Consider the following 23,630-nt stretch of genomic DNA (forward strand, 5'->3'; position numbering starts at 1 on the left):
ATAAACTGCTGGGTTTGAATCCCTGTTCCACATCTTACTAGCTGTGTGACCTTGGGCAAGTTACTTTCTTTTCTGTGAAATGAGAAGGATAATAATAGTGCCTATATCATGGGTTTTAATGAGTTAGTATTTGCACAGAACTCAGTAAAGCCTATTAAAGGCCTTATATAACCCAGTTACAACTCAAGGGAGAACTTTAATGTTTTTGTTCTATGAACTTGTGTCCTCAGCGAGAAAAGAAGGGATACGTCCCTCCCCATGGCCTTAGTGGAGTGATGAACACGGACTCTCTTCACCTTGCCCCCCCACCCGCTTGTTCCTACTTTGTCCCACAAGGTGGAAGAGGTAAACATGACATGTCCACTCACTTTTATCAGTGAAAACGTGACATCAGTGAAATGAACAAAAAATCGAATCCCACTCGTCTTAAAAATCAAAGGAGGATACAGACAGTGAACCCTAGGTTGTCGGGTTTCCAGGCCTTCCTGCCACATCCTACTGGTGTCGTAACAAGCTGTGACCTATTCTCGGGGCAGTGATGCTGAAGGTAAGTAGCCACTGCTTGGCCAAGTACAGAATATCAAAATGTCCACCTTCCGACGGCCCCCAGAGTCAAAATAAGTAAAAAAAAGACAATACCATCCTAATGCTGCCAAGAATATACAGCTGTGGCATGAAAGATGACTCTTCAAAAGTCTTCAGAGGGTCACTTTGCCCTGTATTTAACTACTCACTACCACACTGTCCCACCTTTGCCCCCTGATCTCTTTGAAATCTGACAATAACTTCCAGGACATGCCACAAGAGCAGCCCATCAGCTCAGAAAAAAATTTTACTGAAATGGCTTTTTTTTTCTAACCGTGATATGGGAGTGCTTTTAAATCTGAAGTTTGGAGGGAGAACTGGAACCTAGTCCAGGTGCTCACCAAAGAGGGCTGTTCACAGGTATCAGGCCAGTCCAGAGAAGCTATGGGTCTCCCAAGACCAGTGCAGGTTCTCCCTAACTAGAAGATAATTCAGGAAAGTGAGAACAAAGACAGCATCAGCCCATTCATCATGACTGCAATAACGAATTGCCATATTGACAATGGCAGCAGAAAGCGGAGAGAACAAAATGTTTCAAGATGGAGAGGTGGTTAGGAAAACTGCATACTGCTCATGTTTCTTTAGGAAACACCATGAGAAAAATTAAGTCTTTAACTTCTGATGGCTTCCTATAGCTAAGCCACAGAAATCTAATTGAGAGACTATGGGCCACAGAAATCTGCTGTCTGCTCTGGCTTCAGAATCATATTATTATAAGCCTTTGACTCGATTACTGTAAGAAACAAAGAATTATTGCCACGGCATCATTATATGGATTGTACACCCAAATGATGCTGTTCTCATCTTGGTTTACTAGTCTTTCCCCATTACCTCCAGGGAACAGATAAAGGAGAAACCTCAGGAGACACTGTATTCTGTTTGGTTCTGGGTTTTTTCCAAATGCATTTTGTATTTCTGTGGTAGAAAAGACACAGAATTGAGTGCCTGTATAACAGACAAGAAGACAAGTACTTCCGGGATAGCACTGTGATATTACTGAATTACCACACACCTTTTTATCTTTGGGGTTAGTAAAGATGTTGCAACCACCTATCTTCTCACAATGAAGTGCTTGCATGCTGGTTATATCTGCCCACCGCACGTTCTGAGACCGTGCAAGTACACCATTCCATTTGTTCACAAAGTTTACTTCTAATAGTGTATGCACGAAATAAACCCCAGCCTAGAACTAGGTCTCCAAGTAGTTTTATACTTTCATTTTCTGGCTAGTGGCGGATATGAACAATTTGACAAAGCCAGCAGGCTTTCAGAGGAGGCAGGGGCAGCTATCTCCTTCTGTTTCGTTAGAGTAACTTTGTTCAGTGTTGCCGTAAACCTCCATCTCTTGTTCATCAGGAAAACCCCACGACACACATCACCTCCTTAAGTGGCCTCCACTAGCTCTATCAGAACGGAGAGAGTGGCCCTCACCTTCTCCTACCCAAGCAACCCCCTTTGCACACAGCTTTCTTTCACTTCTCACTTCCAATTACAATGACCTCTCTGCAACTCTGCCTCCCCAATTTGGCTTTTGAAGCCCTAGCACCAAGCCCAGCGCCTAGCTCTCAGGAAATGTTCTCTGAATATATGAATGGATGAACGAACTAATCAACCAAGGATGACACTCAAATGGCCAAGAAGCCTCAGGAACATGGGATGTGCCTGCTAGAAGTACAATTCTCTCAGTAGGTACGCAGTTGACACTACAACTGCAAAAACAGTACTGCCAAAGGAGCGTGGTCATGTTTGATTAACCGAAGTACCCAGTATTGGTTGGTTATATTAGCTTAACCTTCTATGGCATGCAGTTTACACGGCCTATGGGAGCAAAATTTAATAGCCACTATATCAGTTCAAGGAAATAATAATGATGCTGCTGCTGACGGTAAGAAAACAACCAGGAAGGGGCGCTATAGGTTAACTCACCATTTATGAGTAGCGGTAAGAGTAGGTTTTAATGTTTATTTTTAACAGAGAGAGAGAGAGAGAGACAGAGCGCACACACAAGTCGGGGAGGGGAAGAGAGAAAGGGAGACACAGAATCTGAAGCAGGCTCCAGCCTCCAGGCTCCAGCTGTCAGCACAGAGCCCAATGTGAGGCATGAACCCACGAACCATAAGATCATGACCTAAGCTGAAGTCAGACATTTAACCAACTGAGCCACCCAGGCACCCCAAGAGTAGGGGTTTTTTTGTTTGTTTGTTTTTCTGGTGGTGGCCTTGTTCTGGGGTTGGACAGGGACTTCACAGGTGTTCATTATTCTATTAAAAATACTAAACCACATGTCTTCAACTAAAGATTATGATCAATGATCAATAAAATTCTGTGATAAAATAAGAAATAAAGAGCACAAATCTTCCTACAATGCATAATTCCCAATCTATTACTGTAATTCTCTACCTTTGGATGGCACTTCAACTTAAATAGCACTCATTGTTCTATTTCATGTAATGATTTAGATTTTTGTCTACAGTTTAATAAAGTCCTTTGTTAATATGAAAAGTGGTAGATAGCACTCTATAACCATAAGTGAGCTGAACATGTGACATAATACTTTAATTACAAGCAGATGTTCTGTTTTAGGGAACACTATAGTCTCAAGACCTATTTGAATCTACACAATAAACTATGTTAAAAATAAATTAATAAATAAAATAGCAGAGTTCTATGATATTCAGACAGAAGGTTTAAAAGGACGTGTGAAAAGCAATTCAATCTTTATTTTCCTTCGTTGGTGAGCAATGCCCTTAGTTGTCATAAAAACTAATCCTGGTTAAAGTTGAATTCAGGGGACAGAATTGAATTAACCAGTGTTCCAACAACAATAACAACAATAAAATGAATAAAACTGAGTGACGACTTTACACTTGCATAAGGCTTTACTGTTTCCACAACGTTGGAACCTGTATTTGTTACCAGTGCTAGGATCATTCAGCATGCAGTCAGCAGAGCAGAGCACCCAGTGTGAGGTGGGTAAATATTCATTAGTGAGAGTGATCATGTTAATGAAACTATCTACAGTGTTGTACATCATTCACTCAGGTCCCCATATGAAATCTGACCACAAACGCTGCATTTTATGGTCTGCTTAATACTTACCTACAGAGAGCAACACAATTAACAGGAATGAAGTTAGAATTTAAGTAGAGGGAGGCTTCTACCCTGTGAGGCTATAAATGGTGCCTAAGCAGAGTCAATTAACTCCACATCCAGAACTAACCTTGAACCTAAGAGAGCTGTTTTATTTTGTTTTAAAGGCAGCGGCAGCAGGGCAGGGTGGGGGGGAGAGCTGGGCAGAGATAGGGGAGAGAGAGAATCCCAAGGCTCTGCACCAACAGCACAGAGCCTGACCCAGAGCTTGATCTCAAGAACCACAAGACCATGACCCAAAACAAACCCAAGAGTCAGACATTCAACTGAATGAGCCACCCAGGCACTCTGAGGATTTTTAATCATGAAGAAAATGCCATTTTGCTATGTTATTCTAGTGACCTCTGGGTCACAATTTAAATGTGGGCTACAAAGGCTATCGTTCCTGTTGCCTTTACAACAACTGTTCTAAAGGTGAGTCTCATGGATTGCAACCTGTCATGCACGGACCTTAGAGGAACTGCAACATCACAGAATATGGGTTAAAGAAAGGGCTTTATTGAGGAAAGTGGAGGCTTGCACAGTTAGGCAAGAGGAGAGGAGAGAAGGTGGGGTCACTCTTTGCCCCATAGAGAGTGGCCGGGGCACTCTGCTAGACAAGCACTGTGGCTTATTTGTGCAGTAAAGAAACCCAACCCCCTTTCCTCTGTACCTTTGTTAAGGATATGCAGGAGAAAGTGGCCTTGTTATAGGAAGTGCAGACAGATTCCTGTTGCTAGGGGGGCTGTGTTTAGATGCTAACTTTATCAGAATTGTCCAGGAAAGCCAGCCACCCAGCATCCAGAGATCTTGAGGCCCATGTGGAATTGCAGGCCTTCCTGCTGCGAGAAAAGTCACCCACCCTGTGAGAAGCTGAGCTTGGGCACAACATCTCCCCCTGGCACAGGGAAGTCCCCCAGACCAGCTGAATCACTGTCTAGGCAACCCAGAGAAGAGAAGGCATCAAAGGTCATTTGCAGATACCTGTTCCTTGCATCACAGCGTGACCCACAAAAGTCTGTAAAAGACCGAAATAAAATTTTGCTAGCCTGAGTCCTTTGCTTCCCTGTGTCTTCTTGACTTGGCCAAATTATAATTCGGCCAACAGGTTGTAGCTGATGCCTAATAAAGCAAGCAATCTGTATCTTCCTATAAGAAGAGGACATCCCTACCCACGTTCCTTTCATGTCCTAGAAATAAGGGTAAATATTTCTCTACAAAGCAATTATAAATCCTTGGCTTCCTTTTATTTTGTAATCCTATTATACCAGTGCCAATTAAAGGAAAAAAGAAAGCTACAGTATAGATCCTGTTTGTAATCAGAGCTCCTGACTCTCACACTGCCTGTCCCCCACCATGTACGAGACCCTTGGGGTGCATGCCCACCTGGGACTCGACCTGAGGGTGCTAAGCTCCTGACTCAACCCCCTTTTGCCAACAAAATGTACCTGCTTCAGGCCCCATTCTGTAACAATTAATAGTGATTTGATATGCAGATAAATCAACCCTCTTAAGCTTCTCCATGATCTAGTGTTCGGCGCAATGAGTGATTAAGGAATGATGAGAATTGTGGGCACTCAGAGAGGATGTGTTTGTCAGGGAAGGCTTCCATGTTCCTTACTTTCTGCCTGTGGTCCTTTTTACACTTGGCCTCATCTTGGCTTGCTGCCAGACAGGAGGCAGGACTGTAACAGCTGATGAGCCCTCATGGAAATTCTTGAAGTCCTTTGGTTAAGTTCATATTGGCTTTTTGTCCTGATATACATATTCCAGCTCCTCTGTTTCATATTTTGCTATTATTTATTGTATATGTTATTGCTGCAAACCACTAACTTCCTTTACAGAATGAGGTCTTGTGTAAATAAATTAGTAATAAATATACACTTCGGGTGTTGCTTCCCAATAGTTTTTGGTGTATGTGAATCTCAAAAATGGGGCTCGAGTCTCAAGTTCTTGTTGCTTAGCTATTAAATACTTAGCTTGCTATTAACAATGCCAAAGCAGTATACAGAACATGGAATGCAAAAATCTCAGCTTGATTCCTGATCCTGCATTTGGTTATTTTCCCTAAATTTCCTTTTTCCTCTATTGTTTCTCCATACTGAGGAGGTGTCATTAAAAAAAAGAAATGCAAAAGGTGCACAGGAAATCACCAAAGACCGCCATATCCTTGGCAACCCTTTACGGCCAGGGAAAAACTTTTAAGAAGGAAAGGAAATATCATATCGAAATCATTTATTAACTGATTAACTACCAAGATAAGTATGACTCAAGTCTCATTAACAAACCGACATGTAGCCAATCCTTCCAACCTTTTCATAAGACCTTTTAATATTCCTTAAGGTAAGTTTCCTCAGATCTAAAACAGATTGCTTAACCTTGAGTCCAAATCAACAAAATACTCCCAAGTACTCCCCCAGCCCTCTGGGTGAGGGCCTGACAGCTGGACGTGGGCATGACACAGGAAGTGCAGTGTGTGCTACCTGATGCACCCTGGGGAATGTCTGCAGCCGTGGAGAATCAAGCAGGTACCTGTCTGTGCTTCCTGTGGTCTCCAGGAGCTGGGAACTAGACCAAGTCACACCATGTTTCAACTGCAGCAAAACACAAATGGCAACAGTGCAAGTGCAATGCCAGGCAGGAAGCACTTTTTCGACATCAAAAATATTATCCTGAAAACACAGCTAGTAGTACACTAGAAGATAAACCACATACCTTTCTCGTAAACAAAAAAAAAAAAGTCTCCAAGCTGCCTGCTGATCCAGGTCTTCTAATTCCCTTCTCTACAGTGGGCATGTGAGATCCCTTTGTAACATAGAGGAATGAAAAACGAGCCAAGAAACAGCCAAATAAATGACACTCCTGTCACTGTTTCCGAACCACCAGAGGACACCATTCAAAACTGCAGCATAAACCCCAGGTCTGCGGCTTGTCAAAATGCTTCCTGCTTGCTTTTACTTCTATATTAGTCAGCCTCGGGCTGGTTCAAGATTTGTCATCACAGAATGAGATTCTTTCCTTTTCTTATATATATCAAACTAAGAATTTAAATCCTTTGTGATGCACCTCTCTGAGATCTATAATGATTTTTTTCTTTCCAAATACTGTGTCACATTCAATCCTGAAAGCCAGAGGTCACAGGGCATCTTTTCTCATTTTTAAAAACAAATCGTCAAAATATTTGAATATTTTAAGTATGATTGTGTGATGAATACATAAATAAATAATAAAAATAATAAATAAATACATACATACATAGACAAACAAACCTAAATAAATCACTTAGATTCCCAATATACTATGGGACTTGACACCAAAATCAAATATCCCACACATACAAAATACTATAAGAAATCGTCCACCTGCTCCAGAAAACGCTCAGATAGATGACCAAAGTCCACCTCCTCCATCACACTCCCTTCACACCCACCATCACCCCCACCCCATACAAACTATCTCCTTCCACACAATTTCCCAGATGGACACACAGGTATCTCTGCAAAATATAGGCTTAATACTACTACCCTAAATAGAATTCAATTATAAGTCTAATTATAGACATATAATTCTTTCAGATACTTCAAAACAATAAAGAGGATTTTTTATATTACTATAGGCTCAGATTCTGCCAGCATATGGAGTATCTAGCATGTATCACTGTCGTCAGAGTTTCATACTCCCATTAACGTAATTTTTCCTGAAGCAGAAATCAGTTGAGTTCTCTATCATGAATTGCATTTCCAGCTGGGTCAGTGCCTCTGTAGTATGAGTTATCTGGGAGATATCACAGCTATCAACTTGTAGTGCTTCCCCCAGCTATGGTAAAAATTCACGGAACATGCTTTGTGGATGGTGGGAAATGTTATAGTTATGCTAAGACAGAGATGAAAATTGCATATGAGAAGTTGAAAAAAAAAATATATATATATATGTATGTACATGCATGTGTGTATTACTCTACCTATAGCCCTCATCTGGCTGTAGGGAAAGCAGGTTTATTTTTCTTTCAAAGGGATCCACATTATGTGATCAGGCTTTGTCTAAATACAAATTGCAAGACAGCCTAGACCTTTTCCTTTTCATTTCCTTGCATTTCCTCCCTTGAATAATTTCTGAACTCAACTCCTGATTGTGCCACACGGTGGCTTTGTGACGGTTGACAGGTTACTTAACTTCTCAGAACCTCTCTTGAGAATGGAGATATTAACATCATCTGATTCAGAGAATTGCTATGAGGATGGAGTAAGGGAACATCCATGTATAGTTTGTGTGCTTCTACTCACTTGTGTTAGATAACTTTCCACTCCTGCCTTTGCTCAGGAGTAAGATGATCTGGACCATTATATGAACACCTTTCTTTCAAAGTACAACCTTGAAAAATATCAGCTTTTCATCTCTCTGTCCATCAGTAAATGATACTCTAGACAAACAAAGAATGCACAAACATGAAAACATTCACTTTTAACAACAATAGTAGTGGCATCAAGGGAGCCGCATAATAGACAACACGTTTTAAAGTAAGGAAGTATTTTCCAAGTACTGTATTAACTTACCATCTTTCCACACACCAAGTTCCCACAGCAGTCAAGAACATTTGAGACCCTGCTAGCCTCATGTTTCCCCTAATGGAGCACTAATTGTTTTCAAATAAATGCCCCTAGTGTGCAAGCTCTCTATGTAGAAAGCAAGTAGATTAAGCAATGGTAAATTTAACCTATCATTCTGATGTCCACAATGTCATGCTTCAGAAAACTCCAGGAAGGATCCAGTTGTAATTAAACATACTTAAGAAACCCAATAAAAATATTTACTATTTGAATTATGAGAGTATCAATCATTAAACACCTCTCTCAAAAAACAAACACAATTCTATCACTTCTCCCCGTAACGATTATATCTTCAATACACATGCACACACAAATAACATCACACACGCTCACTCCACTCTTGTGATACCAAGTATTTTCTTATGAAAGGGTCTTTAATTTTGTGTTTTCCTTCTTTATTTGCAACCTGTTTTTAGGACTTTAAAAATGAGGTGTTTTAACAGCGCCACCTTGTGGTAATGAGCCATTTCAAATTCATCTGCCCACTGGCTCTTCCCCCACCTTTTCTAGCTTCTGTTTTGAGAGTGGTTTTTTCATTTGTATTCATTAATCATCCGTCAACGTTGGTGTTACTGAAGAAGATAGGATTTCGTCAAAACAAAGTAGGCCATTAAAAATACTAACAAAAAAGCCATAACGTGAGCAGAACAATAGAACCTGTACACTGAAGAATATGCCACTCTTCAGGGTAAGAAATATAGCTACAAATCAAACAGATTTATTAAGAAGGGAGAGAGAAAGAAATCCCAGATGGGCTTTAAAGGGGAAGCTAACCTGACTTAAAGGACTTTGGCTTGTTTTCTTCTTATATCCACCACATTTTCTGCCCCGTTGCCAGTCTGAGAGCCAAGCAGCTTAGAACAGCAAGCAAAGCTTTCCAGCCACAAACAATAGAATATTAAAGCCATTGATATTCTTCTCACAGCAGCAGGAGCCACAGCCAGGTGCTAAAGGAATCAGCTGTTTATGAAGAAATAATCAAATTCCTGCCTTCCTTCCTTCCTCTTCATTTCTGCTTCCTCTCACATAACGACCAACATCCCTTTCCCTAAGGGCCAGAGTGCTACTTGGAGAAAATAATAATAATGTGTGATTTTTTTTCCCCTAAAACACTTCAACACTAAAAATTTAGACCTCCATTAAGAGCTTTTATGACCAGTATCCAGTGTGGCCAACTGATCATCAAAACAGGTAATGCATGTACTTTTCTTTAGTATTAGATCATTAAATCCGTTGAAAAAGTCATCCAGCCTCTGAAAGCCCCTCCTTCAACTTTGAAACAGACCATGATGTGGATCCACCTGATAAAAAATGAGAAGGAGAGATGACTAGAGAATGACAGCCAGAGAATACCCACTCATGAATCTAACTGAGGGCACCAAGGCTGCTGAAGGAGCTTCGCTGAGCAGAGAGGCCCAAGGGGAAGGTGATCTTATGATTTGAAGGTTGAAGTCAGATGCACGTACCCATGTGCACACACAGGGACACTCATCCAGTCCACTGGCATAATAGGGTTCAATCCCAGCTCCTTGCATCGACTTCTGCAAAGACATTTGTCTTCCAGGGCCTCAAACCTGGGACCAGATCCCAGGGATGGGAAGCATGGGGTATGAGACTCAAAAGCCATGTTGTCAAGGTTTGTGAAAGATAAAACTGAAAGAAGGCAAACTGAGTCTATTGGAAATTTTGGTTGACAGAAATAAATCTTAGCATCGGCAGATGACACATGAGGGTGAAATACTGGAAGGAATCATGTACCTGACTGTGAGGAGGAAGGGATGGCCGGAGCAGCCAAAGGAAGCTCTGAGTGTGCCATTGTAATCACCAAAGCCAAGGTATTATTCCGTGAGTGCAGAGCCCTGGAGGCCTGCCAAAATCAGACATGCATCCTAACTGACCTTTCCAAGTCTGAGTGACTCCCAACCAGACTGAAGACTGTGACTGAGGAGTGAATTCCTTTTCCTTCCTGTTGACCCCACGTTACTTTCCAGTAAGTTCTCCTGTAGTACAATTGTTCCTTTATCTGCACAGGAAGGGTATTCGTGATTCTTTCTGGAAACCGGAGCACCGTGGGTGCCAGGCTCACTGTCTTGGCTGCTGGCTCAGAGTCTGACCATACACAGACCTGGAAGGAAGCCCAATCATGTGTGTGCTGTGATGCAACAGCCCAGCTCACCACCAGGCGGGGCGGCGGTTTTAACTCTCCCGAACCCATTAGCCTTTTTACGACCAACAAGTAGAAATCACTGTAACTCCAATGGTGTAAAACAAGGGACAGCAAATGATAGCCCTCAGGCCAAATCAGGCCTGCCATTATGTTTGTAGATAAAGCGTTATTGGAACACGGGCATGCTCATTCATTTCAGTATTCTCTATGGCTGCTTCCACACACTCAGTCTTGCTCTGTTTCGCAAAAGTGAATAAACGTTAAAAATTCTTAAAAATTAAAAAAATAAAAGAAAGATCCTCAAGAAAGGCAGTGTGGTGTACCACACGACCAGGAGAAGGGGACTCCAAAGGCCTAGGCTGTGTTAGAAATTACTTGGGTCTCCGGCTCTGAGTAACGCTGAGTGAGTGTCTCTTCTAAGCTGCAAAGGATACAATAATTCTGTAATTTACCCACTTGGTAATGCACAGGGTTTCAGATGCCAATTTTACTGGTTAATAATTTGCATTTTTCAAAAAAAAAGTATTTTTTCTATTTGTAATCCAAGGATTCTGATATTTAAAATATGAGGTTGGAATCCATACCTTGTGCTTAAAAAAGAAATACATACGAACACATACACACACACACACACCAGAGCAAGCCATCCAGCCTACTGGTATTAGCATAGAGTTTCACAACCAAGTTCCTTACGCTGACCTATGGGAAAGGCGTGTGTCTTCCAGGGCCTCACACTTGCTCAAAGAAAGCTGCTGTGTCTAGGACCTCACCATCTGTAAAGCTGTGATCAAAACATCACTATCAGTTACCACCTAAGACACAGCTGTAGAATTACGGAGAAGTGTTTTTACAAAACTGAACAACTGTCTGAGTCTGTCTTCTGATTGAAGGAAATAAGAATCCCTAACTCACAAAACATCACATACTTTATAGCACATTTATACAAAATTCAGGGGATGCTATCCTATTTATTTGTATTCCATACCATCTGGCTACTTTATGAGACTTGCAAATAGTCTCCAAACATCGCTCAAGCTAAGAAAAATATAACATAGTGAGGCTGGTTTTAAATCAGGGCTCTGACTTAGTCTGGTTTCCTCAAAAGCAGAGCCTCAGACAAGATCATTTTTTTTGGGAAGTGATTCCAAGGTACAGGAGTAAAGAACAAGACGGATTGAAACAGGGAAGGAGGGGAAGCCAATACACAGACATTTTATTGAAATAGTCACTGGGATGGGCAACTGAGGCTCCTTCCTCCTGGGATACTTTGAATTGTCTTGCAGAATGAGCCCCCAGTGTCTTCCTGAGGAATGTGGGGACTGGGTAATATTTACCCAGCCATTACCACCATTGCCCCATAGGGTTTAGATCACTCCCACTTCCAGTGTGAGCATAGGGTAGAATGAGTGGCCTGGTCTCTGCAAGCAGAAGCATCAGAGAAGCCCTAGGTCAGGAAGCAAGAATTAAGTGGTGCAGGTGAGACAAGGAGTTGATGGGTCACAAGTGCACACAGTTGTCACAGCAACGGCTGGAGTCAAAAGTTAGGCTACGAGTACATAAGGAAGGACACAAGAAGTGACCCATATGGTGTGTAATATGTAATGCTTGAATTTTACTACTCCATCCTCTCAACACACCATCAGTTAGGTTAGCATGATCATTATATTTTTTCATCCAAAATCAGAAGAGTACCTGTCTCATGCTAGACACCTGTAATAAAGAGATAAAGACACTCTCTTTCTCCTCAAGGGGAATTCCATTTTAAAGGAGGATACTACTGTGAAAATAAGCCATTTTAATGCATTCAGAGCAATACCACCAGTTAATATGCCAACACAGATTCTCCAGCCTCTATTGGATGGGTAGCAATGAGTAGAGGTCAATACAAGGGAAGTCTTCTTGGGGATTAAGGAGGGTACTTGTGGTGATGAGCACTGGGTGAAGGATGAAATTGTTGAATCACTATATTGTACACCTGAAACTAATAGTACACTGTATGTTAGCAATACTGGAATTAAAACCATTTTTTTAATTCTTTTTAATGTTTATTTATTTTTGAGATAGAGAGAGACAGAGCATGAATGGGGGAGGGTCAGAGAGAGAGGGAAACACAGAATCTGAAGCAGGCTCCAGGCTCTGAGCCGTCAGCACAGAGCCTGACGCGGGGTTCAAACTCACAGACCGTGAGATCATGACCTGAGCCCAAGTCGGATGCTTAACCGACTGAGCCACCCAGGCGCCCCTAAAACAGCTTTTTTTAAAGGGAAGTCTTCCGGGGCGCCTGGGTGGCGCAGTCGGTTAAGCGTCCGACTTCAGCCAGGTCTCGATCTCGCGGTCCGTGAGTTCGAGCCCCGCGTCAGGCTCTGGGCTGATGGCTCAGAGCCTGGAGCCTGTTTCCGATTCTGTGTCTCCCTCTCTCTCTGCCCCTCCCCCGTTCATGCTCTGTCTCTCTCTGTCGCAAAAATAAATAAACGTTGAAAAAAATAAAAAATAAAAATAAAGGGAAGTCTTCCTAAAGAGAGTGATGCCCAAGAGATTTGAAAGGACCAATAGGAGTTTTCCAGGAAGCAAATAGAGCAAGAGAAAGAATCACCTATGCAGAGTCATGGTAGTTGAAGTCAGAATGAGTGCAGGAAAATACAAGGACCTTAGAAAGGATGAAATTTATATAACATGGGGGAAGATGGTCAGCCATAAAGAAGTAGCAGGGCCCAGACCATGAAACCCTGGGCCCCCTCTTAAGCATCTTGAACTCCGTCATTCTCCTGACAACAGAGGGAACATGCTAAGATTGTGAAAAAGGAATGGAGTTATTCAATCAGAGGTAACTCTGATAACATCATAGAAGGGAGTATATATCATCTCAAAGGAATTTCAGAGGTAAATTAAACTTTGTGTATCTTGATGATCCCAAGATTAGAAAAATTCAGCTTTGTCAAACATGTCAATTCATAGAACACACAATAACCTATTTTCCTGTAAATATACAGAACATTTTTATGGCTAAATTTAACATAAGACTTAATGAAAACCATTGCAACCCTTCATCAAAGCAGAGACTTTTGAGAGAGAGTAGGTGTGTTACTTATTATTTAATGTTCCCAGCACTGTAATGCAGGCCTAGCAATAATTTAAATCACTGGTCATTTCCCTGGCCCTTAACTTCTGCAAAGCAACATGAATATTTAGGAAGACTAACACCAGGACTCAGCCCAGAAATGTAGGTTTTTCCCAATACTCGGACAAGAAAATCAGTCAGTTGGGTTTTTTGTTGTTGTTGTTGAAACCATAAACAATGGGTATCTGCTAAACAAAGGTGACTTCCTCCACTTAAATTCAGCAAAACGGTAGCTCTAAAGCTCCTTCATGCCTCTGTGTGCCAAATATAAGAGGCAGAGTCCTATCAATGAAGAAGGCAAAACCAGGAAAGTGAACATAAGGGACAGACTCAGAGACCAGAGGAAAAAACTTAAAGGACCAAAGAACTCACTCCCATCAGTTTCCACATTGCCTAGAAAGAGCAGGTAGTCCACTTCTCCATATGCCAAACCATCACAATAAATGATGTTGATGCTGAGGGGCTAGAAATAGGCCCTGTTTCTAAAGAGGTCTCCAGGAACCATCAGCTAATGTTCAAGCTCCTCCACCCCCGTCCTTTAGCCAAGGCCTTAATGCATTTCGGAGCCATGGCCCACTCGGACAATCTGGTAAGACCTATGGACCCTTTCTTATTTCTATTTTCTAATGTACTCGAAAACATAAAATTATACTGAAACGCAATGACCAAAATATTAAGAACAACATTTGTGATACACTAATCCGTGTGCTTCTCCATCAGCACATTCAATACCAAGATCTAATGGTGGCTCTGGTAACTAGCATGACTTCAGTTTAGTTGATGAGCATGAATGATATTTTGAAATGTCTGTAATACTGTGAGGTGATACGAAATATTGATAATTTCTGTTGGTGACAAACTCTTGTGTGTTGTGTGAGAGCACAAGTGTAATGTGTCCTGCTGTGTGGTCCATCGCCTACTAATGATTGATACATATGCTGAAATTTCACTGGAGGCTGACAAAACGAAATATATAATTCACAAATCCCCAGATGAGTCTGCTAACCACACTTCTGAAGGTGTGGCCTCTGTGTTTCAATCCTTTTCCTAGAAAATAAGCAACTCTGATCTCAAAGAATTCCTCAGATCTCCATATGACAAAAGTTGTAATTATTTAATCAAATGATGAAACAGGTATAATAACTAAAAGCTACCACAACTTTAGTTACTTTACCTTTGATAAACTACAGGCCCATCTTCTTGTATTAGATCTAAAACAGTGCCCATATACCTGGATGTACAAGACTATGTATTTATTCAGGCTACAGACAATGTGTTAAGCTCATAAGAATTTACAAAGCTGTGTTTTAACATAACTAATGTCTGTTTTGAAAAATATATAATCTCAAGTATAAGGTATAGACTTTGGCTTCTTTGCATAAACCCTGAACATACTCACTCAGTTCTCTCATCTGTAAAACGGGTGTTAAAATTATACCGACTTCATAAGATGACTGTGAAAAGTGAAGTGAACTAAAGAAGAGTTTTTCTAAACAATGGGTTCTAAATCATTAAGCAAGACATAAAATCCATGAGCATGTCACAATCAGCATTTTTAAAATGAAATAGAATACAATGGGAAATAGCAAAGTGTATCACATATAGTAAAAGTGTTTTGTGAAAGTTTTATTCCAAATATATAAGTCCTGCTGTACAACATTAATTTTTTAACAGTGAGTCATGAAAGCATTTTTCCCTCCTGCAGAGGGATCAGACGAGCCTTACCATGGCAAGAGGAGGAAGTAAAAATGGGACTCTACAAAAATGCAATACCATTTTATTTAGCTTGCCTCAAAAGACCACTTGATAGATCTTACCTGGTAATAACTCATCATAGGACCTCACACAAGTTATTTCACTTCTCTGGACCTCAGCTTTCTAAAACTTAGGATAATAATAATAGTTACCTCCTAGGTCATTATGAGAATTCAATAAGTTAAATGTAAAAAGGGCTTACCATGCCTGGCACACAGTAAGCACTCAATAAATGTTAACTGGCATTACAGTTGCTAGTAATATTATTATTACTGGACTGAGAAAACACAGAACTACAATTCATTTTTCTACTTCCCCACTTAGCTTCAAATGACTTTTCTCTTTTATTGTTATTCCTACAGTGAACAAAAGATTTTTAAATCAAAGACTGTGAAAAACTTAATTTTTAGGAAGTCCTTTATACATTACCACCTACATTCTTCTTTTCTCTGAGATCTAAGTTATTTTCCCAGAGTTATTTTTTTTTGTCTTGTGTGGCTGACACAGGGTGTGTGTGTATATAAATGTTCACATCTTAACCATATGCTGACATCTTATCAGGAGACCTGAGGTGCTAATCCCAGCTTTCTGGATGCACTACCTCTTACTTTCACATGGAAAATACCACATGGAATTGATGAGACCCATGCAAAGGGCAATTGAACTTTTCTAACATTTGCAGATATATTGGCCTCTGGACTAAATTTGGGATTTAATATACCACAGGCCAATCCCCTGACAGTGCCTGGTTAGCGCCTGACTGGAAACAGACTTTCTGGATGACTGCTGAGTTTCTAAATCACATTACCCTCTTGTAAGGCCACACAGTAGGTAAACAGCAGAATAATTTAGAACCACAACATCAGGGAAAACACGCACTCCAGAGAGGAATCAGTCTCCCCAAAACTACATTTCGTCTTTGTCCTCCCCATGCATAGAAGTGTCTTAAAATTGGGAGGCATGCACAATCTGTCCACTGAGAGTCCTATCTTGTTCAGGATCGCCAGCCAAGCGTTGGGAGTACCACCCACAAGATATCCCATCCAAATCCCTATGCTCCGTGTCTCCTATAAGCCTCCAGAGGTAAACATTTCTGATCCAAAGTAAATAAATTGCCTATGGGGCTAGGCAGAATCTCATGAGAATAAGTGCAACCAAAAGCAGAGCCAAGAAAAATGGACAATAGCAGAAAGGGTTTTTCCCAACTTTTCAAAATCAAAATTTTCTAAAATGAAAGTTGACAGACTAGTACAACCAGAATCTATGTACAGACCACACAGATGCAACAATGGTTTATATTTTGGTATTATCTATGTATATATGTATCCATTCAATTGTGTGCGTGTGCGTGTGTGTGTGTATGTGTGTGTGTTGAATCATTTCAAAGTAAGTTCCTGAGGCACCTCAGTAGCTCAGTCGGTTAAACATCTGACTTCAGCTAAGGTCATGATCTCATGGTTTGTGGGTTCAAGTCCCCAGTTACGTTCTACACTGACAGTAGGGAACCTCCTTGGGATTCTCTCTCTCTCTCTCTCTCTCTGGTCCTCCCTGACTCATGCTCTCTCTAAACACACAAACAAACAAACTTGAAAAAAAAAAAGTAAGTTCCTGGTATCATGACAATTCACCCATAACTACTGCCTCTTTTCAGAATGAGGACATTCTCCTACATATTCTCCCATTCTATTGATAGAATAATCACCCCTAAGCAAATTAAGAGTAACTCCATGATAGCTAATATTAGTCCATATTCCCATCTCCCTCTGCATCCCAAGAATTAAGGCACTGTGGCTGCTATCTGTAGGCCCTTCTAACACACAGCAGTCCTCCTACTTCTTATTTCAAGGACATTGGCTCCTGCTGCCCATGTCTAGCAAGGACAGCAAACTGAACTTTCCATCACACTCAGAGCGGAGGACAAACTCCCAGCTTTGTCCTCCCACCCCGCTAAACCCTCAGTCACTTCTCTGGGGCCACGCTGGTCCCCTTGCTGCTCCCAACGTGCCAACACGCCCCATTCGACATCTCGGCCCAGACTCTTCCCTTGGATGGCTCTTCTCCCATATGTCCTAATGGGTGCCCTCCAACTTCCTGCAGGTCTTTGCTCAGTAAAACCTTTCTTAAACATCTTCATTAAAACTCCAAACCACCCTCACCACCGTATTTTTTCTTTCCAGTGTATTTCACCATCCAGCTTTTTACGCATTTTGTTTCTTTTGCTGACTGCTGGTCTCACCACCTGGAATACATGCCCCTCCAAGACAGGGGCTTTGTGTGATATGGTCATTGCTGCACCCCCGGCTCCTATATTAGTGTTGGGTTCTGCTTGATCAACAAATCTTTTATTAAGACCCACTGCTATGCTCCAGACACTGGCAGGGCAGCAGGACCTCAGATGCACTGCTCAAAGCTGACACAGCCTGGCTCTCCAGTCCCTGATGCCCCAGAGCAGTGGTGAACCCACTGCCCAGCATTGAGGACAGTTCTCAGAAGTCAGGTGAGGCCCGGGGGCTGCACAGAGCAATTCCTGAACCCTGCCATTTGCGTGGAGCGAGGGCTGACCATACAGCTGGTTCCTGATGTCCCACTGCTCCCCTCATAGATCCCATGGCTGCCTATGCAGGCCTCTGATGATTCACCTGCGCCTAACAACTCCACAGTGTGTTCCGGATGGGAAAACTTGCCCAAACCCATGCCCGAAGGACCACTTCACCCGCTCCAGTCACCCATCCTCCCACTTGTCCGCCTTGAGGCCACTGCACTGATCTAAGACACAAACACGGCCAAATCATTACCTCAGCTCAAAATATTCCACTGGCATTCCTCCTTGCCCAGGATAAAATATCAGCACCTGGCCTGATATACACACAAGAGCGTGCTTATTCTGACCACAACATTTGACACCACTATGTTATTTTTAGTAGTTTCTGGAATATCCATGCTCTTCACACCATGCCCTTATTTATCCTGGTGTCCAGCATGCACCTCTGTGCCCACCCCATCACCACCAGTTTGTGGTCCCAGCAAATGTCTACCCTTCATCTCAAATGCTACCACCTCTTGGAAATTTTTCTGACTCCATAGGTGAACTTGAACACTCTCTTCTGTTTATACTCACCCAGGGCATTTTGTCTAAATAGAAAATCACGTTAACAATGACACCCCACCATTACTAGTTTCTCTACCTGCTAGGTAGATCTCAGTGCAGGCCTGGAAATCCGACCCCACGAAAGGGCTTGGGCCTTTGCATCGTCCTATCCAGACAGTCTTTGGCATAATACTAGGTGTTAAATAAATTTGTATGACTTGTTGTAAGTAGCTGTTTTGACCTGGGCAGAGCTATGTTTTCAGGGTCTCAAGAATCAGAGCTAATGACCCTGATCTTCCCCATTCTGATTTTATGGCTCAGGCCAAGAGTTAATGGTAAATGTCCTCATTGTTTCGGTTTGCTGAAACATTATGTAAACCCAACATCAGGCGGCTGTTTGACTGGCGACAAATAATTCTGCATTCCAGAGCATGCTGACCCCAGGCCAGTTTGTTTTGTTTGCTTTTCACTGACAAAGAGGCTCTCATTTACAGTCCTGAAAGCTAAGCCACATTGGATGTTCCATCGTGCCCTCCCTCATACAAATATGAAATTGTGTGTGTGTGTGTGTGTGTTTGTGTGTGTGTGTGTGTGTGTGTGTGTGTGTGTGTAAGAGAGACAGAAAGCCATGAAATGGGCCTGGCAGCTACGCTTCAAGCTAACTCTTATGCTGTAACCCAAAAGGAGGATTGTCTAAAGCACATGGGATGAGGCATCAGGTCCAAAGGCACCATAGTGGCTTGTCACTAGACTTAGCAGACCACCTGCTTCCAAAGTGTTAACAAATATGGACAACATCCTTGCCAGTTCTCCACTCCATTTTATTTCCGGCTTAGAGATATTATCTTTTTCACCCACCTGAGTCCACACAATTATATGTACCTAACATTATGGTCAGGGTCAATAGACAATAAATGGCAGTGTTAGGATTTCTCTAATTTTAGACTAATTTTCCACAACCTAAGAATCTTCTATATTGTGAATATGCTTCTCTCATTTTTAAAAAAATGTTTATTTATTTTTGACAGCACCAGCAGGGAGGGGCAGAAAGAGAGGGGGACAGAGGAGAAGCAGCAGGCTCCCTGCTGACAGCACCCAGCCGAGTCGGACAGGGGGCTCAAACTCAGGAACCTGTGAGACCATGACCTGAGCCAAAGCCAGACACTCAACCTACTGGGCCACCCAGGTGCCCCTGCTTCTGTCATTTCTATCTACCACATGTTCACTTAGCTGCAATACCACTTAATGTTATTATTTATAAATTTGCAGCCATCATTCTACCCCATAGAAGAACGGTTCTGCATGGTTCTATGCAGTGACGGAGGGCACAAGGACTCAAAGGCTGCTCACATACTCGTGTTTATACTTTATGGACTTCAGGCTGAAGGTGAGTAGGCATTTCCGGCGGGGTCTTGAGACTCCTTCCCTGGCTGTTAGCATTGTTTTAGTTTGTCTGGTTTGAACCAAAGCCAGCTGAATCTCCTCCAAGTTCCAGTTTTGGTCAGATCTCAGGAGACAGCCTGTCTGGTCATTCAAAAACAAACATCTGCTTGCACATCCACCCCAATCTGATATCAGGCAGATCGCTGATGCCATATAACCCCACCTGTGTCCCTAGTCTGTACTGGAGGGGAAGGGCAATGACATTAGGTGCTGGCATCTCCAGCAAAGTTTGAACTTAGGTAATAAACAAGAGGTCCTGTAAGCAGACAGTGAGGATACAGAGCTGGTTACCCTCTTACACAACCAGCCTCTCCCACCAGGCACCCATGTTGTCTTCTTTTTTCCCCCCGTTTACTCATGGATGTCTCCTCTCATGGCCTGAAAGCACGTCTGATTGTCTGGCATGAATCAGTGAGCACACGATGGGCCTGACCCTGATCAGTTTCCCAAAAAGATAGGAGAGAACAAGAAGAGTCTTCACTCCCAAGGAGTTTATAATCCAGAGGTGTAGACAAAAAATACACCAACATTGAGCATGGAAGAGAGAGATGGATTACTGTATTGTATACACATAGAAGGGCCTTTTGATCAATAAGTTTTTCTTCAATGAGTGAGATCACCTTCAGAATCACAAGACCTGTCCATAAAGGAAGCAGAGGTGGGGGGATTGGATTCAGTGCTTTAATTAATCCACCTTCAAGATATTTTAAAACATTTTAGAATTCAATTACGGTGACTTCAAATATTTTTCACTTTATCCCAATTTGACTTTTTTAGTGGAAAACTCATCAAATTTACCATTGAAAATGTTTGCTTAAATACATAAAAATATGTATTAACATAAGCTATTCACCTCTCAGTCTGTGCCAATCTCTCCATATCTATCTACCTACCTACCTTTCCATGTTTCTCTTCTACCAGGAAACTCAGACAAATTCAAATGATAATGCTTATCTCCAAACACTAATATAACAGAGATATATGGAAATTAATATTATAAACAATTCAGTAAGGAGGTAGGTAGGTGTGGTGGAAAAGGCTTGGGTATCTGAGAAAAAAAAAGGCATTAATTTGAACCTGCTCCTTTCTCATTATGTGAACTTGGAAAAGAGTAATAATCCTTATCTCACAGGTTTTTATAATGGGGAACATATTAATGTTCGCAAGAGATATAGCACAGTGTTACATACGCTATTTTAAGCTGCCTGGTATATTTTGGGAATTAGATACAAATTATTAAAAACCATAATAACTCCCTGTTTTTAAAAGTTAGTGTTTTCAAAGACACAAGAAAGAGCAAGTGTTGGTGAGGATGTGGAGGGAAAAAAAAGTCGCTCTTGCACTGTCGTTGGGAATGCAAAGTTGAGTAGCCCCTGGGGAAAATAGGATGGAGGTTTCTCAAAAACTTAAAAACAGAATTATCATATAATCCAGTAATTCCATTACTGGGTATTTACCCAAAGAATACAAAAACAATAATCAAAAAGATATATGCACCCCAAGTTTACTGCAGCATTATTTACAATACACAAATTAGGAAAGCAGCCCAGGTGCCCAGTGATAAACGAATGGATAAAGAAGATGTGGGAAGATGGTGGAACAGCATGGAAGCTTTTTGTGGGTCTCGCGTCCATGAAATACAGCCAGACCAACACTAAACCATCCTACACACCTAGAAAACCAACTGGAAGATTAACACAACAATCTGCACAACCTGAACCACAGAATTCAGCAGGTAGGCGACACGAAATGCTGAACTTGGGGAGCAAGAAGCCCTGAAAGTTAGGAAACCCCTTTTGTGGGCGGAGAGAGGACAGAGACTGGAGGGGGGGGTAGCATACGGGAAAAGCACCCCTCCCCAAAAGCAGCTGGAGAGAAAGTGGAAAATTGGAAACAGCCGCAGGGACTAAACTAAAAAGGGAGAAAGGAGAAAGGAGAGGGTTTAAATTCCATTAAGACTATAAACAAGGGGAGCACGAAGGCTGCAACTCCGCAGCTCGATACCTGCCGGTGCTCTGGCGGGAAAGGTGAATCCCCAGGAACAGAGTGGCGTCCGGGAGGTTCTCGGGCCACACGGGGAAAAGTGGTTCCACTGCAGGAAGGACATTTGGTAGAGACTGTTGAAGCCACCTGGTCCCAGCAGACCCTGCAAGGCAGCCACATTCGCTGGTGCTAGGGCAAGGTTATTGAGGGTGAAGCCTGGTGCCAGATGTGGGTTGCAATTTTTCATGGTCCCTGAAATGCTGAGGCTACACTGTCTTGCGATTTTTTTGGGGGGTGGGCTGGCACCTGGCCGCAGTCTCGGGGCACCAGCAAAAGCAGGGTCCAGCGGGGGTTCCTGGGTGCAGCCGACATTCAGCCATTGCTCCGTGAGACCCTCCTGCAGAGGGGCGGAGCGGGTCAAAGCCGCAGTCCTTCGGAAGTAAGGGGCCAGGGCAAACAGCCGCATCTGAGACAAAACTTGGGAGGGAGATACTGCCTGGGGCCTGGTCACGGAGAATGGAAAACCGGGGAGTGGACGAGAGCTGAAGACGTAGGACTGGTGCATGATTGCTGATCCAGGAGAACAAACGGAGTGACTGAGTGACGCCATTTTTCACCGCTCCCGCGCATGCGCATGCGCACCGAGGAGCATCGCAACAATCCACCCCAGTAGGCTAGCAGCGCCATCTAGGGGAGAGCAGAGCTGTTACACCGAGCCCTGCCCAACTGGGCCAACTTAAGCTCTTCAAGAACACAAACCTCACCGCAGGCTTAATTTATGGACTATAAAGAGCTACCTGGACAAACCTCTAGGGGAAAAAGAAGCAATTTCAGTCCTACCTCAACCTGTTAGCAGGTTCATCTATTCTATTTTTGTTTTCCTCTTTTTCCTTTTTCTCTTTTACAATTCTTTTCTTTTTCTTGAATACAGAAAGAGAAAAAACTCATTTTTATTTTCAATTTTTATTAAAAAATGTCTTTAATTTTTATTACTATATTTTTTACTTTTGTGTAATTTTTTTCATATTCTACTTTACTTCCATCATTTTATTTTAGTCTCAGTGTACTCACCTTTTCAAATTTTCAAAGAATTCCCTTTTTTTCTTTCTTTCCCTTTTCTCTCCTTTTCGTTTCTTTTCTTTTTCTTGAATGCAGAAAGAGAAAAACTTCATTTTTACTTTCAATTTATTTTAAAAATATTTTTATTTAATTTTTATTACTATATTTTTTGCTTTTATGTAAATTTTTTCAAATTCTATCTTACTCCCATCATTTTATTTCAGTCTACTACAGTGTATTCACTTTTTCAAATTTTCAAATGATTTCTTTTTTTGTCTTTTCTTTTTTAATCTTTTTTCTCTTTTTCATTTCTTTTCTTTTTTCTTACATACAGAAAATGGAAAAATTCATATTTCTTTTTAATTTTTATTAAAAATATTTTTCTATAATTTTTTCTACTATATTCTCTACTTTTGTGTATTTTAGTCTACTTTAGTGTATTCATTTTTTCAAATTCTCAAACGATTTCCTTTTTTTTTCTTCCCCCCCCTTTTTTGTTTGTTTGTTTCTCTAATCTGTCAAACCACTTTCTACACCCAGACCAAAACACACCTAGGATCTAGCATCATCTATTTGATTTTTGTGTGGGTGTGTTTTTAATTTTTAATTTTAATATTTTTTAATTTTAATTTTTTTATTTTCAATTTTTCTACCTCATTAATTCCTTTTCTCCCTTCAAAATGACAAAACGAAGGA

At 41.6% G+C, this 23,630-nt stretch overlaps 1 protein-coding gene across 10 annotated transcripts in view; it reads right to left on the reverse strand.

Annotated features, from left to right (window-relative positions):
• LOC147584351 (uncharacterized) overlaps window positions 1-22,796 on the reverse strand; it is a 477,282-nt gene extending 454,486 nt beyond the window's left edge. For 5 of the 10 annotated variants that reach the window (XR_015248644.1, XR_015248641.1, XR_015248642.1 and 2 more), the window contains exon 1: window positions 21,897-22,796. Coding sequence is in view for 1 of the 10 variants with exons in the window: in XM_086699812.1 (XP_086555938.1) it covers window positions 21,897-22,055 (159 nt within the window). In the remaining 9 variants the exon portion in view is untranslated. Of the gene's footprint in view, window positions 1-6,197; window positions 7,148-10,219; window positions 10,416-21,896 lie in introns of those variants that run through there. The other 5 variants (XR_015248649.1, XM_086699812.1, XR_015248648.1 and 2 more) reach the window with 4 other exon arrangements.
• Between the last annotated feature and the right edge of the window lie 834 nt (window positions 22,797-23,630).

The sequence above is a fragment of the Puma concolor genome, chromosome A1 (assembly GCF_028749965.1).
Source record: "Puma concolor isolate L17-30 chromosome A1, mPumCon1.1.hap2, whole genome shotgun sequence".
In the NCBI taxonomy this organism is placed as follows: domain Eukaryota; kingdom Metazoa; phylum Chordata; class Mammalia; order Carnivora; family Felidae; genus Puma; species Puma concolor.